Here is a 15974-nt window from a genome sequence, read left to right on the forward strand (position 1 = left end):
CAGACAATAACCAGAACTGACCCATAATTTTGATCTAAAATCTAAAACCAACTTTGCAGATTTACAATCTATTGTTGGCAGTTTCTTTATTTTTTTTAAGTTGCCTGAACACTGAAGGTGATTGGCTTTAAAAAAAAATCAAGCTGTCAGAAATTCTGGTCAGCAGAGTGCCAGATGACACCATGTTTACTGTGGGGAAAAAATGCAATTTATTGCCCTTGAATTGGTGGTGCTGCCTAATAAGAAACCTATAGATAAGCGCTTGGCCATCTTCATATTTTTCCAAAGTATTAAATGTGTGGACATTTTCAGACTGGGGATAAGAGAAAACTTATCAGGGAAAGTTTTTATTGGCGAGTGCCTGGTTCACTATTGTCATTCCTTACAAACATGTACATCTGGGGTTTCTCAAATCTCGCAACTGATAACCTGAATTTAAAAAGCCTGTAAGCTTGGGAATGTGAACTTTAAAAGCCTGTAAGCTTGGGAATGCATCTCGGGAAAGAATATGTACAGAATATGAAGAGCTTCCCCGGCGAGCAAATTATGAAAATGAATCGGTAAAGAAGAAGCCTGTGATTGTTTTGGTTTTCCACATGTTGCCATGTAAGACTAAATGTCCCCAGGGATATTGACTTCCAGAAATGTGTATAAAGTTTTGCTTTCTCTCAGCTTCTCATTGCAAGAAATGACGACTATTTTCCATCAGAGGATTTAATGCAATTGGACAAAGGCACAACCATTATGCAAACAACTGTATAAACAAGAGTAAAACACAACTACCCAGAACTGCCCCTGCAGGATTAAATATGGCAGGGAGAGTTGCAGAGCTTTACCATGTGCTGCGAGCTGACCTGAATCCAATCAATACCTTAGGGCAGCAATGGAAGTCAACATTGGTTCATCTTCTTCTGGCTCTTTGTTTTTGTTGAGCAGCTAGAAATTGTACAAATACAGAAAACAAATCTAGAGCCTGAATTCTCGTCCACTGGGTGTGTGCGCTCAGCAAGCCCAGAAGCGGGCGCAAAAGTCGTTCCCGGCCGCAGTCGGCCCTGGAGGGCTATTTCAATTAAAGGTCAGCCAGCGTGAAACATGCTCTGTGAAAGGCTGAGTGCTGCCAGGGAGGAAAGGAACCAAGAAAAGGGAGTATACGGGCTGACACTTTCTATCGTGCTCCCTCAGGGGACAGCCACTGTGGAGCTGCCTCAGCGAACTGCAGATATGTAAAAATATCAATACTGATTGAAAAAACTTTGCAAAATGTCTGGGCAGCACATTCAAACACAAACCTCAGTCCCCAGGCAACCGTATAAATATTATTTCAGCCCTGACAGTTCACCCTGCCCTGGATCGAGATTGAAGCTAAAACGTAACGGCCACCTGGCCAATCGGCCCACCCACCAACTATAAAAGCGGATGGGCTGTGTAAAATTTCATTCAATTGACTCCTAAATGTACTAAATTAGCAGCTGGATTGTTGGTGGGCGTGCTAGCACTCTTGCACCCACCCACCAAAACATTGTTCGAGTGCGCGACGTCTTGAATTTGTGAAGTCTTGTCGCATGATTTCATACGCTTCTTGGTTGGGCACGTGCCTGCCCGAACAAATTCAAATTCTGGCTTAGATCTCCAATAAGTGTCACAATTAAGGTACTGAGAAATATTCATTTGCAGAATTTTTCTTGACATGCAAATGCATATTCTTTCATCAGAGAGTTCAGGTACGTTCAGGCCATCAGTGGCAAGACTTAGGAAGTTCCAGATATATCCAATGGATACTGTCTGAGCTTACCCAATGAAAACCACATTGCGCTTTGACAAAGAGTTATCGAACTCGAAACGTGAGCTCTTTTTCTCCCTTCAGATGCTGCCAGGCCTGCTGAGATTTTCCAGCATTTCCTCTTTCATTAAAACCACATTGTGCTTACGAGTGGAGAGTCCTGGCTAACACCCCACCCCATAACTCCTTCAGCTAAATCTACACATTAAGTCACCATTTTACAAGACTCTTAGAATACAGTTCTAAACTTCCAATGCTCCAAGGAAACAGTTTACCCCTCTATTGTATAATGTGGACTCGCTACCTAGACAGAACATCACCCCGGAAGCAATAGGGTAAAGTTGCATCATGACAGTTAAAATTAACCAATTGCTTCCAAGCTGGAATGGGACAAAGAAGTTGCAAGCATCAGGAGTCCAGGAGTATTGGCATTTAGCAAAAGGATAACGTATCATAGGTGTTTCAAATGCTGTGAAGTTGTCAGGGAAAGGAGAGCATGTGTTAGAAGATTGATCAGGATTAAGGTGTCAAATAAGGACCAATTCCTTGGAATGCTGGAGGTGGAGTAGAAAATGTGGGCTCATATTAGAGTTGGTGAAAATAGAGGAAGGTGTTCTGTCAAATGCGGGGGGTTTTGGGGTGGGTTGGTGAAGACAAAGGAAACATTATCATATTTCTGGAAAGGTGGGGGAAAAGAAAGTAGGATAGTAGTGACCAAATGGAACACAATGTATGGAAAGCCCCGTCTACCATTTTGCAAGGGAATCTGACTGAGCAAAGTAGAGTTTGGCGATTGGCCTGAGAATCCGTTTTTACGCCAAAATTGGGGGTAGCGTCGTTTCTCGGATTCTCCGCCCCCTCAAAAACAGCAAAAATACACAAGGTGTTAATGTAAATACATAACGACTAAGTAAACACTAGAGGGAGCACCAGAGATGTCATAACATGCAGACATACAGTTAATGAACACATAGAATAGGACACGACCAATTGGCAGTCAAGACACCCAGGGGTGACACTACCACAAGGGGGCAACCCATATATACGGACAGGGCAAACATGCTCTGTCTCTTTCCACAGGCGACACTTAGAGAGTAGGACAGGGGTAGATTAGAAGCATTACACCCACCACGTGGCTTAGAGCAGACTGGTTAGTTAGACTGAGTAACTATAGCATGATTAGCAGGAGAGTCAAACTCAGAGAACTGTGCTAATGGTTCAATAAATCACATTGAACTTACTTCAACGTCTGGAGTATCTTTTGGTCAAAGCTGCATCGAGTTGCAGCCTGTAATATCCCAGAGTACATAATGTAACAAGCGGGTTTTCACTTCCTCGCCTTGGACCTCTACTCCGGCAACTGCCCTTTCCTCGAGTCCATCGACCATGTCCAGTGCCCTCTGCTCTGGCTTCTCCCGGCAGTTATGAGCGGCCTTGTGCTTGGGGCGGTGGGGCACAGAAATGCAGTGTTAAACAGTTCGATGCATGAATCCTGGGGATGGGTGGCTGGTGGCTTGAGTGGCCAGGGCACGCGGCCATGGCAACGAGTATCGGTGCCGGCATGTGGTGCAGGGTGCGGGTTTGGGCACATTCTGGGTGGGGGTAGGATTATAGTTGGGTCACAGGTGAGTGGGACTGGGGTTGGTGCCAGATGCACAGTGCTGTCTACTCACCCTGGCCACCCTGAGATCTTACAGTTTCTTCTGGTACTGCTGGCTAGTCCGGACGGTGTTGCTCATGGCACTGACCACCTCTGCCACTTGCATTCAGGCCCAATAAATGGAGGCAGCTGGCAGCCTCTTTCCCACCCTGGGGTACAGGGCCAGCCACCTCTCCTCAGCGGCAGCCAGCAGGGTCCACAGTTCCATGTCAGTGAACCTCAGGGCCGCAAGTCTTGTTGGCTGGGATGGTCTGTGTGGGGAGTGAAGAGTATAAATGCGGCTGCAGCTCGTCAATTGAGTGCCAATCCCAGACCCGGTGAATCCGCCACCATTACCCATTGGAATCGATTGTGTTCCACGTGGCACCGGTGCTAGTCGCTGAATGGTCATTGAATTGGTCCAGCTGTAGCGCATGTTTTGCGTAGAACTCCACGAATCCAGCTCCGACCTCAACACTTATTCTCAGGAATGGAGAATATGGCCAATTGTCTCTGCTGAAAATCTCAGTTTTGCGGTGCAGGTCATTAGGGCTCACTTCCAAGAGTTGCAGAGTACGTAATGGAGACAATGGAGGCACACAGAATCATAGGATATACAGTGCAGAAGGAGGCCATTCAGCCCATCGAGTCTGCACCGGCCCTTACAAAGCCCACATAACTACACTATCCCCGTAACCAAGTAACCCCCACTTAACATTTTTTGACACTAAGGGCAATTTAGCATGGCCAATCCACCTAACGTGCACATCTTTGGACTATGGGAGGAAACCGGAGCAGCCGGAAGAAACCCATGCAGACACGGGAGGACGTGCAGACTCCGCACAGACAGTGACCCAAGTCGGGAATCAAACCTGGGATCCTGGAGCTGTGAAGCAACTGTGCTAACCACTATGCTACCATGCTGCCCACATGAAAAGGTTCTTTCACTTAAGACCACTTTCCCAGGTGGGGGCCCACCTCTGTGTTGTCGAGATCCTGCTACATGGCTTGTCATCCATCCTGAAGGGTCCTGGAGAAGGAGACCGAATTAGGTATATCTCTGGGCCCGACCCTTGGTCAGGGGTGACGGAGGAGTTCCCGAGTGAATTTTAAAATTGACTGCCAATGTTTTTGTAATATTGATTTGGAGGCAGGTTGCATCAGATTTGATGGCATCAACATATCCTGTCTTCGAGGCCAGGGATCGATCTGACTCACCAGTCACTGGTCCTGCATTGTCCTGTTCCTGATGCTTGGTGTAAGGGGTTTGAGGTGGTTGAACTGGTCAAGTCCTCCCTCGCCAGCGGGGACCTAGGCTGTAGACCGTCTGATTGCATGGCAGAAATAATGATGTTTCTTACTTCAATGGTCGGAAGCCCTGAGAGATTCTGAAGAGTGCTCATTGATCTTGCTTTATTCTTGGCTTTTGCTTATTTGTGTGACTGGGAAGATGTCTTTATCCTGAGGACTGCCCTGCAGCTCATCTGTTAACCTGAACATTACTCCCCGTTGATAATGTTGCTGCTTTCTTGAAGCAGTGTTTTTTTCTACAGGGGAGCGTGATGGCGTGTCCCATTGGTTATCATGATTTGCCAAATAGGAAAAAGGACTAGTTCACAGTTTCCCAGTGAGTTCCGCCTGGCCTTAAGGGGGTGGGAAGGTTAATAATCGGGACTGATTGGTGGGGGGGGGGGGGGGTGGGGGGGGGGGGGGGGGGAGAAAGAGTCCTGTAGTGGGGGGGGGGGGAGTGTCCTGTAGTGGGGGAAGAAGGGTCAGCACGTAGGACATCAGGTGAGTGGGCGAGTCATTTAGGGGGCTGAAGGGTGTCCCCTGGGAGTTTGCGGGTCAATGTGGCACTGTGCAATAGTTGCCCAGAATTGGTTTTAATTCTAACTATTGATGTAACAGCCGGCGCCATCCGAAATGTGCGATTTAAATCACACTTTTTGGATGACCCCCAGTGCAGGGCAATTACCCAGGGGAAGTTTGGACTTCCAGGCAATTACCATGAAAACCATACCCCTGAACGTCTGAAGGGGATTCCCAGTGGATCTGGTCTATCCCCCACCCCCAATACCACGCCCTGAGGCTCGAGTGTTACAGCCAGGGGTGGAACAACAACAGAGGATTACATGCCAGTCAATAATGGAAGCAGCATGCAATAGTCATAACTAGGGGATCCCAGAATAAATATCAAAGCTCTATAACCCTGTCACATTTAGTCATGAATGGTGGTGGACAATTAAACAACTGACAGGAGGAGGCGGCTTCACAAATACCTCCATTCTATAGGGGAAACCAACACAACAGCATAAAGGACAAACTGAAACATCTTCAACTATCTTCAGTGACAGTGCCATGTGGATAATCTATCTTGGCCTCCTTTTGAGGTTTTCAGCATTCCAGATGCCAGTTTTCTGCTAATTCACTCCACATGATATCAAGAAATAGGTTAAGGTACTGAATACTGCAAATATATAGGCCCCAAGAACATTCTGGCGATAGTCCTGAAGATTTGTGCTGGAACTAGCCATACAGCAGTGCGGTACAGCTACAACAGTGGCACCACCAATGTTGAAATTTGTCCAGATACCTCCCCTCCACAAAACGGAAGGGCAAATCCAAACCACCACATTACCACCTCATCAATCCACTCTTAGATCACCAGTAAAGCAATAGAAGGTATCGCTGGCTGTGCTGTGGTCCAAATGTGACACAAAGACCTGAATTCAGGAAGTGAAGTGAGAGTTGCTGCCCTTCATATCAACGTGGGACCAAGTAGCCTAAATTGAAAGCCTCGCAACTGGTTTTGAATCCTACCTAACATAAAGGTCATTGTTGGTAAAGGTCAATCATTTGAGATCCAGGACTTGCTCGTGATAGTGTCCCAGATCCACCCAGTTTCAACTGCTTCATCAATGGCCTTCCCTCCATAAGGTCAGATGTGGCGATGTGTGTTCAATAGAGTTTGCAACTCCTATACTGAAGCAGTCCACATCCATATGCAGCAAGACCTGGATAATGTTCAGGCCTGGGCTGATAAGCAGTAACATTATTTTCACATAGGTCCCAGGCAATGATCATCTCCAACAAGAGAGAATCTAGCCATCTTTCCTTATATTCAAAAGCATTACCATTGTTGAATTCCCCAACTTTAACATCTTGGGGGTTACCATTGAGCAGAAGGTTAACTGGACACACCTTATAAATCCTGTGACGACAAGAACAGGCCAGTGGGCTGAAAATTCCCCAGTGGGCAACTCACTCCCTGATTCCCCAAAGGGCAGGTCTCCAGCTAGGGTGGAGCAAGGGTACATATGGTGCTAATCACTAGGGCCCGTGCCTTTGTGGGGGTTGGGAAATACTGCTCATGTGGATACTTCACACCTCAACATGTTCGCAAGCAAGAATCCGGCAGGAACTCCGCTCCAAGGCAAAGTTCTGTGGTAGCAGCAGTTCTTGGAACAAGGGCCATAGACCATGCAGCAATGTGTTTCAACAGCCAGAATGCATTCTGGGTTATGTTATTTACCCTTTCTCGCACTCTGACCCTTCTGTGCAGGTGCAAACCTGCTGAAGAGCTACAGTTTTAGGGAGGGATGGTACTTTTTGTGGTCATGTCACTGGATTAATAATCCAGAGGACCAGACCAATGCTCTGGGACATGGGTTCAAATCCAACCATGTTAGCTGGTGGGATTCAGGTTCAATAAATAAAAAATCTGGAATTAAAAAAAGCTAGTCTCAGTCTGACTTGAAATAATCTCACAAGTCACTCAGTTCAAGGGTAATTAGGGAACGGACAACAAATGCTGGCCTTCCAGCGATACCCATATTCCATGAAAGAGCAAAGAAAAAACAAATGAGTCCCCAGCGCAATTGGAGCATTAGACAGGATTGAGAGGAAACATAGCTTGTCACATCACTGTCATCCCAAAGCTTTCGTCAAATGAGTGAGAGCACAAACAGAAGCTGATCAGTGTTTTGGAGAACAGAGATACGCAAAGAAAACTGTGTCTGAGAGGTGATCTCTTTATTCTCCAGAGCTTCCAGGTGCTCAGAACAAAGAGACAACCTCTCAAAAAAATTTGTTGGAAAAATAAACAGCTGCTCCTCGGAGTTAATGCACCCCTGAAGAGCTAAATATATATACACACCCTTAATCCTCCTTTTGAAACTTCCTGGACCTGTCAATGAAAAAACTTATGAAAGGCAATTATAACTATCCCAGAATAGATCACAATGGTGGCTGGGATACTGGACAGTGACCCCAGTATTTTATTTTAAGTTTGTGAGACTGAGAGGAAAGGATACCTCATTCCAGAAGTGATTGCACAAAAACAAACTTTATTACTAACACAGCACTAAAATCCATAACATCACACAAGACCCCGAAAACAATATTGCTCAATACTGTGAATACTCTTTTTTTTTTAAATATTTGTTTCAATTTTTAGAGTACCCAATTCATTTTTTCCAATTAAGGGGCAATTTAGCGTGGCCAATTCACCTACCCTGCACATCTTTGGGTTGTGGGGGCGAAACCCACGCAGACACGGGGAGAATGTGCAAGCTCCATACGGACAGTGACCCAGAGCCGGGATCGAACCTGGGACCTCGGCGCCATGAGGCTGCAGGGCTAACCCACTGCGCCACCGTGCTGCCCCATACTGTGAATACTCTTAACTGCTATCTTTATTCCCACTTAAACAACAAGAAAATAAACAATTTCTGCTCTCAAACCACCTTAAACACCAATGACACAGAGATATTCTTTGAGAAAGTGACACTGCTTTACAGAAAGAAATATGACTCCTGTCAGAAATTCTGGCTGTATGTCTTCAAAAGCTATTTCAACTGGACTGTTTCAACTCCCCCTTGTCCTCAGACAGGTCTACAGTGCTTTAAAGACTGTTAATTGTCTTTTAGCTAAACTGAAGAGAGGAAATCCTGACTTCATCAAGAACAGAACTGAATTGAAAATGCTTTCTCAAAAAGCTTGATGCCTTAGCTCCACCCAGCAATTACATCATCCCACCAAGCTGGAAACTAATTAACTCGCAGGGAATTCCCCTTAGTTAAAACAAGATTGCACTAGTTTAAGTTTTAATGATGGCTAATTGCACCTCTGGCTCCAAAATGTTTTGTTGTTTTTCAACTTAAGATACTTTGAAAACATGTTTTCAGCAGTCAAACACACTTTAACCCAAGGTTTTAACCCTTTACTTCACCAAATACTTATCGTACAATATATCTGAAATTCCTACATTTATAACACAATGGTTGATTAAATTGAATGTACACAATGCAGTTCAAAGCTTTCAGGCTCCTAGGCAGACACACAGGCTAGAAAACATTAAAGGGCAATGAAATTAACTGTGGGAAAAAAAAACACTTCAAAGGTTTTCACCACATTCAATGGACTATTTTTATCTTCATCTCACAGATTTTGAACTTGGCATGCTGTCAGGCAGTTTAAAGGGTATAAAGGCTGCAGATGGGAAAAGAAGCCAAACGGTCCCCCTTACATCCCAGCTCCCATGAAGGACCAGCTACAGCACCTTGAAGGCATTTTTAAGGAAGGTACTCACCCTCTTGCCACCCCTCAGATTGCTAGCTCCAAGGTTGGCACTGCCAAGTGGCAGGGCCTGAAGGGGAGGGGGTGATGGGGGCAGGGCTGAAAGGGGGTGAAGAAGGAAACTGAAGGGGGGGGGCCTTGCCAGCGATCTACCAGATTGGGGGGGGGGCGGGTGCTGCAGCAGCATTGAGAGATTGTGGAGTCTTGGTCTCTGAGGAACAGGACTCGTCAGAGAATTTAGGACCCGCTTCTCTCAGGTCTAATGAGAACACCGGTGTTCCATTGAATGGCACGTCGATATCATTCCTAGAACCAATGGGAATCACTCCGGTTTTGCTGCTGGCTGGATCACTTAGTTTCCAATCGAGAGAATTGTGCCCATTGGCTCTTTAAGGACAGTGAGGGTATTTAGCAGCAATTATGTAGCTAATTCCAATTGTTCAACAAAGTGTAACTTTTGCAAGGGTTTTTCTAATGAGACTAACAGCGCATGAGTGGAAGTTCTTGTAAATTCAGGTGATTTTCCACTGAATGCAGTCTGGAGGTGCTTCAGCAGTTCACCTTCTGGAGATGCATATAATCACTGACAGCAACTTTTGGATTTCTGCATTTGCGGACGTTAAAAGTTGCTGTCTGTAGGGTGAAGATGCTAAACAGTGAATGTTTTGCTATAATCGCTATTGTGAAATCTCTGCCATGACACAACTAACTCCACAATCCTCTTTAAATACATGAATAGGATGGGAGTAGAGGGATACGGACCCCGGAAGTGTAGAAGATTTTAGTTTAGACAGGCAGCATGGTTGGCACAGGCTTGGAGGGCCGAAGGGCCTGTTCCTGTGCTGTCCTTTTCTTTGTTCTTTGTTCTTAGATGCTGCACGTCCTTTTATTTCTGGAAGCTCCAGCGTGAAAGTGTCTGAATATATTTTCAATAGCAAAAAAATTGATTTGAAAAATCCTGTCAGCATGGTGTGAAAGCTTAAAACCAAATTACAATAAATTCTTACCTTTCCATTATTTTTATTATTCAGATTTGTAGGAACCATATCAGAGTAGAACATGAAAATGTAATTGGAGGCTTACACATTGAATTCACCAGAATCAAGATTAGACATCGTCCTTATTATTATTATTAAGGCAAGCCTACTTGTGACACTAATGGAGATTATTATATAATTTTCAATGGAGTTCCTTGAGTCTACTTGGCATCTACATCTGAACTACTGGACTCTACTCTGTACACAACATTTTCTGGCGTCTACCCCCTCACTATGCCATGATGTGGAGATGCCGGTGTTGGATTGGAGTGGGTACAGTAAGAAGTCTTACAACACCAGGTTAAAGTTCAACAGGTTTGTTTGGAATCACTAGCTTTCGGAGAACTGCTCCTTCATCAGGTGCGCTCCAAAAGCCCCGGGGTGGGCCCCACGGTGGCCTGGCCCGCGATCATTGCCCACCGTTCTGCGTGCCGGCCTGTGCCGTGGGAGCACCTCTTCCTTCTGTGCTGGCCCCTGTCGGGCTCCGCCATGGCTGGCGCAGAGAACACGCCCCCCCTGCGCATACGCCAGAATACGCCGGCTGGCCTGCGCATGCGCGGAGCCACGCCGGCGGTTCTGCGCATGCGTTAACTCGTGCAGTCCCTTCAGCGCCAGCTGGCGCGGCATGAACCCCTCCGGCACCGGAGAATTCCGCTACTTCCAGTCAGCCCGACACCAGAGTGGTTCGTGCCGTTTTTGATGCCGGAGTCGGGCCAACGCACCGAACGCAGAGAATCCCACCCATTGATTCCAAACAAGCCTGTTGGACTTTAACCTGGTTTTGTACGACTTCTTACTGTTCCCTCACTATGCAAGTATGGAAAAGCTAAAATGTATTTCCTTAGAACTGTTGAATTCACTGTATGGTGCTTGTCACTTTTTTGATTCTTTCTTGGGATGTGGACCTTGCTGGCAAGGCTGACATTTGTTACCCAATCTTAATTATCCCTGGGAAGGTGGTGGTGAGCAATCCAATTGGTGCATGTATGCTCACAGTGCTGTTAGGGACAGAATTCCAGGTTCTGAACCAGCTACAATGAAGGAATGGTGAAAAAGATCCAAGTGAGAATGGTGTGTGATTTGGAAGGGTACTTGCAAGTTTTGGTGTTCCCATGCCTGTCCTAGGTGGTTGAAGTCACTGGTTTGGAAGGTGCTGTCGAAGGAGGCTTGGCAGGCTGACACAGTGCATCTTGCAGATGGTACACATCGCTGCCACTGTGTGCTAGTGATGGAGGGAGTGAATGCTTCAGCTGATGAAATGGAGTGCCAATCAAGAGGGGTGTTTTGTCCTGGATGGTGTCAAGTTTATTGAAAGTTATTGAAGCCACACTCATCTAAGCAAACAGAAGTATTCCATCACACTCTGACTTATGCCTTTTAGATGGTGGACAGCCTTTGGGAAGGCCAGGGGGAGAAATCATGGGCCCCAGTTCTTCTCCTGTTTCCGGGCCCTTTATTCCTCTTGCCCTCCACATCCTGCAGGCGCCCAGAATTGGGAACCAGAGTCACAGTGGAGTTGATGAGTTTTGTATAGATTTAGCAAATAATTCTTGACGTTTGTACTATGTGCGGAGTATGCACGTTCTCCCGGTGTCGGTGTGTGTTTCCTCCGGGTGCTCCGGTTTCCTCCCACAGTTCAGAGATGTGTAGATTAGATGGGATTGGCCATTCTAAATTGCCCTTAAGTGTCCAAAAAGGTTAGGAGGGATTATTGGGTTACGGGGATAAGGTGGAAGTGAGGACTGAAGTGGGTTGGTGCAGACTCGATGGGCCAAATTGCCTAGTTCTGCAGTATATGCACTATATGTTCTATGCCTCTATTTATAAAACCCATTGAAAGTTCAGCATGATGCACTTTAGAGCCATGACTTTGTCAAACAATTACACACAGCTTGGTCTTTCATATTATGCTACGAAATCTGCTTCTTGGAACTTGGCGCTCTGCAATACTCAGACAGCAACATCCAAAAGACTTGAACTTCAAGCACTGCAAGCATCAATCTTATGTACAAATCAGAATATATTGAACTAACTGTAATATATGCTATTGGCACATGACTCTTGGTTTCATTTCCAAGTTTAAAAATGGCAAAAAAACTTCCAGTAAATTATCACCAATCAATCTACCTGTGGATAATGTGCTACCTCTATTCACACATGTGGGCTTTCTTAATAGAAACATTGCACTTTGCATTGAGTGATAAACATTTTCTCACTTTAAATTGAAAGTAACCACACTTACAAATGGCCACATGGAGTTTATCATTGGAGAGCAAAGTACTACAGGTCTAGGAAATTTGAAATATAAATAGAAAATGCTGGAAAAAAATCAGCAGGCCAGACAGTGTCAATGGAGAGAGAAATGGAATTGAGGCGTGAGGTCCTGCACCATCACTGACCTTTGTTTCTCTGGGCACAGATAGTGCCAGATGTGCTGAGCATTTCTATTGGAGAAAAATAACCCTTTTTGCCAGTTGCCAAAAACAACCAGGCTTTCATTCCCATTCAACAAGAAACCAAACAGCAGCTGCCTGAGATCTGGTTTAATACACAGTTAACTATGAAAAAAATAACAAAATTAACGTCAAAACAATAAATTGTTTAAATGACAACTGAAGGACACAAGCAGCAGAGCCTTTTTGCTTAATTTTTGCCTTTTTGCTTAAGAAGCACAGCTGGAGAAAGACCCCAAGTCGTCGTCATCAGGGAAGCGGGAGTGGAGAAAGGCCAAGCTCAGGAGTAGGGTTCACCCAACACCAACCTTGCATTGGCACCTCTGCTGGCGTATCCTCTGAGCCCACCTCAGAGTGGACTGCGTTTCCACATGAGTTTTCCTCCTCTCCCAATCCAGTGTGTGGATAGGTTTTTTTGGGGGGGAGGCAGGGCGGAAGGAGGGACGGAGTGAGTGATAGGGTGAGTGCTGCATGGTGTGAAACCGGTTTTTGGCTCGCGCCCAATTCACTGGGCCATCGGATTCCCTGCACTGACTGACAGGCTGTCCAGAAGAATTGTGACCAATATATTTATTGAATAGCAAATTTCTCCATGATAATGGATAATATGAGGATTTAATTTTTATAAACACTTTATCTATCTTTATTTTCTCGTCCATCTTAATCCAATCCCAATCATCTATTTCCGCACTGTCGGCTAAGTGCTGTTGCTTCATTACGGACTGCAAAAACTAGGACATTTTGTGAAAACATTACATCAGGCCGTCATATGGGTAGATCTTAGCTCAGGTGAACCTGAAGTGCTGCGTGAAATTGACTGCACTATGTTGGCATTTCACATCACATTTACAATCAGAGCAGCATTAATCTAGTAGATAAACCTGACTATAAAAAGAAATCGGGATGAGTCACACATTAAACTTATCAGAGCACTGCAATAATTTTGGCAAAGAATTGGTGCAGGAGTCAAAAGGCTGATAAGTGTTTTAAAATTTGAAGTGTAAAAAAGCACTTTGGCTGCAACAGTATTTAAAAAGAAATTAAGCCAAGTTTCTAGCATTAAACATTTTAGATTTCTCAATGTATTTTCCCTATAGTAACTAGTCATTCTCATGCATGAAAAGCATTTGTGTGACCACCCAGCGTCAAATGAGTTAGTGGAGCACACGGTCCAGGGACTGGATTCTCCTCCCCGCCACGCCACATTTCTGCCCCGACCCGCCGGTGGCATACACGGTTACGCCGGCCGGTCAATGGGGTTTCCTATTGTGGGGCAGCCCCATGCCGTCAGGAAACCCCCGGGCACCGGAATAACGGAGAATCCCGCCGGTGGAGAATCCCACCCAACACCAATATGTGACAATACTCCTCAACTTCTACATGTGAAACCCTCTTTAAATATTTTTCTTACTAAACTGCTGTTTGTGGCCCAACATATAGATGCACACAATTAAAGAAAATTATTGTGGACTCACCCCATTTAATGGGTATGCCTTCCATCCCAGCTCTCCTAGCGCAGCTGTTGTGTCTAGTAGTACAACTAGAAATAAGTAAAATGTCAATATTAGAATTTAGTTGTCATTTTCAGTGATACCAACGTATAATCAAAGTTGGTAATGTTCATTTTGCAGAGTCAAATAACGGTACAAGCTTTCTGTGCACACGGCACAAAAAGTTATACGCTTACCCAAAGAGAAATGCTGGAAAATTACAGCAGGTCTGGCAGCATCTGTAAGGAGAGAAAAGAACTAACGTTTCAAGTCCAGATGCCCCTTTGTGAAAGCTATATGGCTATCTATCCGATGATGCTGTGATCTCAAGAATAGTGGAGTCTATCCAGGAACAGTTAAATTGGTGAATTTAACAGCAAAAAAAATATTTCAAAAGATTTTAACAAATATTCACAAGACATTTTGAACAATTGATAAATCTGGAATACATGTCTGTGAAACACAGTGAAGCATATTAGACATATTAACAGTTGCAGTCAAACCCATGTGCTGCATTCAATCCTGAAGTAAGCAAAGCCCTGAATATTACAAAGACTCAATTTTATTACCTACCCAACTTGATGCACAGTATGGGAATTTTCTATTGCATGGAGATGAGTCGCTAACATTATTTTATTTTGTTTCCTTTTGGGGAAGACTGATTAAAATTACCATTATTTTCATTTGTTTTGTTTGACAAGAATTTGTTCTGAATGGTGGATTTAATGGATCCTAATCATTTAGCCCTTTGGGACAAAGAACAAACTTGAATGTACATATTATTCTTCACAGTTTCATATGTACCAATGAACATTACAGCTGATCAATTATTTTTGAAGCATAGTTACTTTTGTAAAGTAGGAACCATAGCAACAAATTTGCACACAGCAATGTGATAATGACCTGATAATTAACTATAATAGTGTCAGTTGACATATTAATATTGGCCAGAACTCTGAAGGTTGGGAAAGGCAATTTATAACTGCAAGTTCTCTCTTTTTCACAATCGTCAGTTGATCTGGTATAAGAGGTAGAAACATAGGAGTAGGCCATTCAGCCTACTTCGCCATTTAATATGATCAAGGCTGTTCATCCAACTCAGTAACCTGTTCCTGTTTTGCCCTCGTGTCCTTTGATCCACTTTGCCCCAAGTGCTAGATTTAACACGTTCTTGGAAAACATACAACGTTTTGGCTTCAATTGCTTCCAGTGGTAGCCAACTCCAAGGCTTACCAGTCTCGGTGAAGAGATTTCTCCTCATCTCAGTCCTAAAAGGTTTATCCTATTTCCTTTGACTATGAACCATGTTTCTGGACACGCCCCCACCATTGAGAACATCCTTCCTCCATCTACCCTGTCTAGTGTTGTTAGACTTTTATAGGTTATGAAATTCCACCCCTCCCCCCAATTCTTCTGAATATGTACCTGACCACTTAATTTCTCCTCATACGTCAGTCCTGTCAGCCCAGGAATCATTCTGGTAAACCTTCTCTGCACTCCTTCTATAGCAAGAGCATCCTTCTTCAGATAAGGAGCCCAAAACTGCAAACTACATTCCAGGGCCCTGTATAATTGCAGCAAGACATCCGTGCTCCTGTTCTCGAATCCTCTCGCTATGAAACATACCATTTGCCTTTATTACCTCCTGCTGCACCTGCATGTTTACCTTCAGTGACTGGTGTATGAGGGCACCAAGCTCTCACTGCAATCTATAGTCATTCATACAATAATCTGTCTCCCATTTTTTTGCTACCAAAGTGGATAACCTCACATTTAACCACATTATTCTGCATACGTCATGCATTTGCCCACTCACTCTGCTTGTCCAAATCACTCTGAAACATCTCTGCATCCTCTTCACAACTCACCCTCCCACCCAGATGGTTACTAGACACAGGGAGATCGGGAGATCCTCCCCTTACCTTTCTAGAGACTGCAAAATTCATGCCATGGAGTAAGGTTGAATGTATACCTCACTGTAATACTTCCCTTAGTTGT

General features: G+C 44.6%; 1 protein-coding gene across 1 annotated transcript in view; it reads right to left on the reverse strand.

Annotated features, from left to right (window-relative positions):
- LOC119969034 (ephrin type-A receptor 6-like) overlaps positions 1-15974 on the reverse strand; it is a 956636-nt gene that overhangs the window by 879580 nt on the left and 61082 nt on the right. The window contains 1 exon segment of the mRNA XM_038802175.1: positions 13962-14026. Within this exon segment, the coding sequence (XP_038658103.1) occupies positions 13962-13966 (5 nt within the window). The 5' untranslated portion in view covers positions 13967-14026.

Source organism: Scyliorhinus canicula, chromosome 7, assembly GCF_902713615.1.
Source record: "Scyliorhinus canicula chromosome 7, sScyCan1.1, whole genome shotgun sequence".
NCBI lineage: Eukaryota > Metazoa > Chordata > Chondrichthyes > Carcharhiniformes > Scyliorhinidae > Scyliorhinus > Scyliorhinus canicula.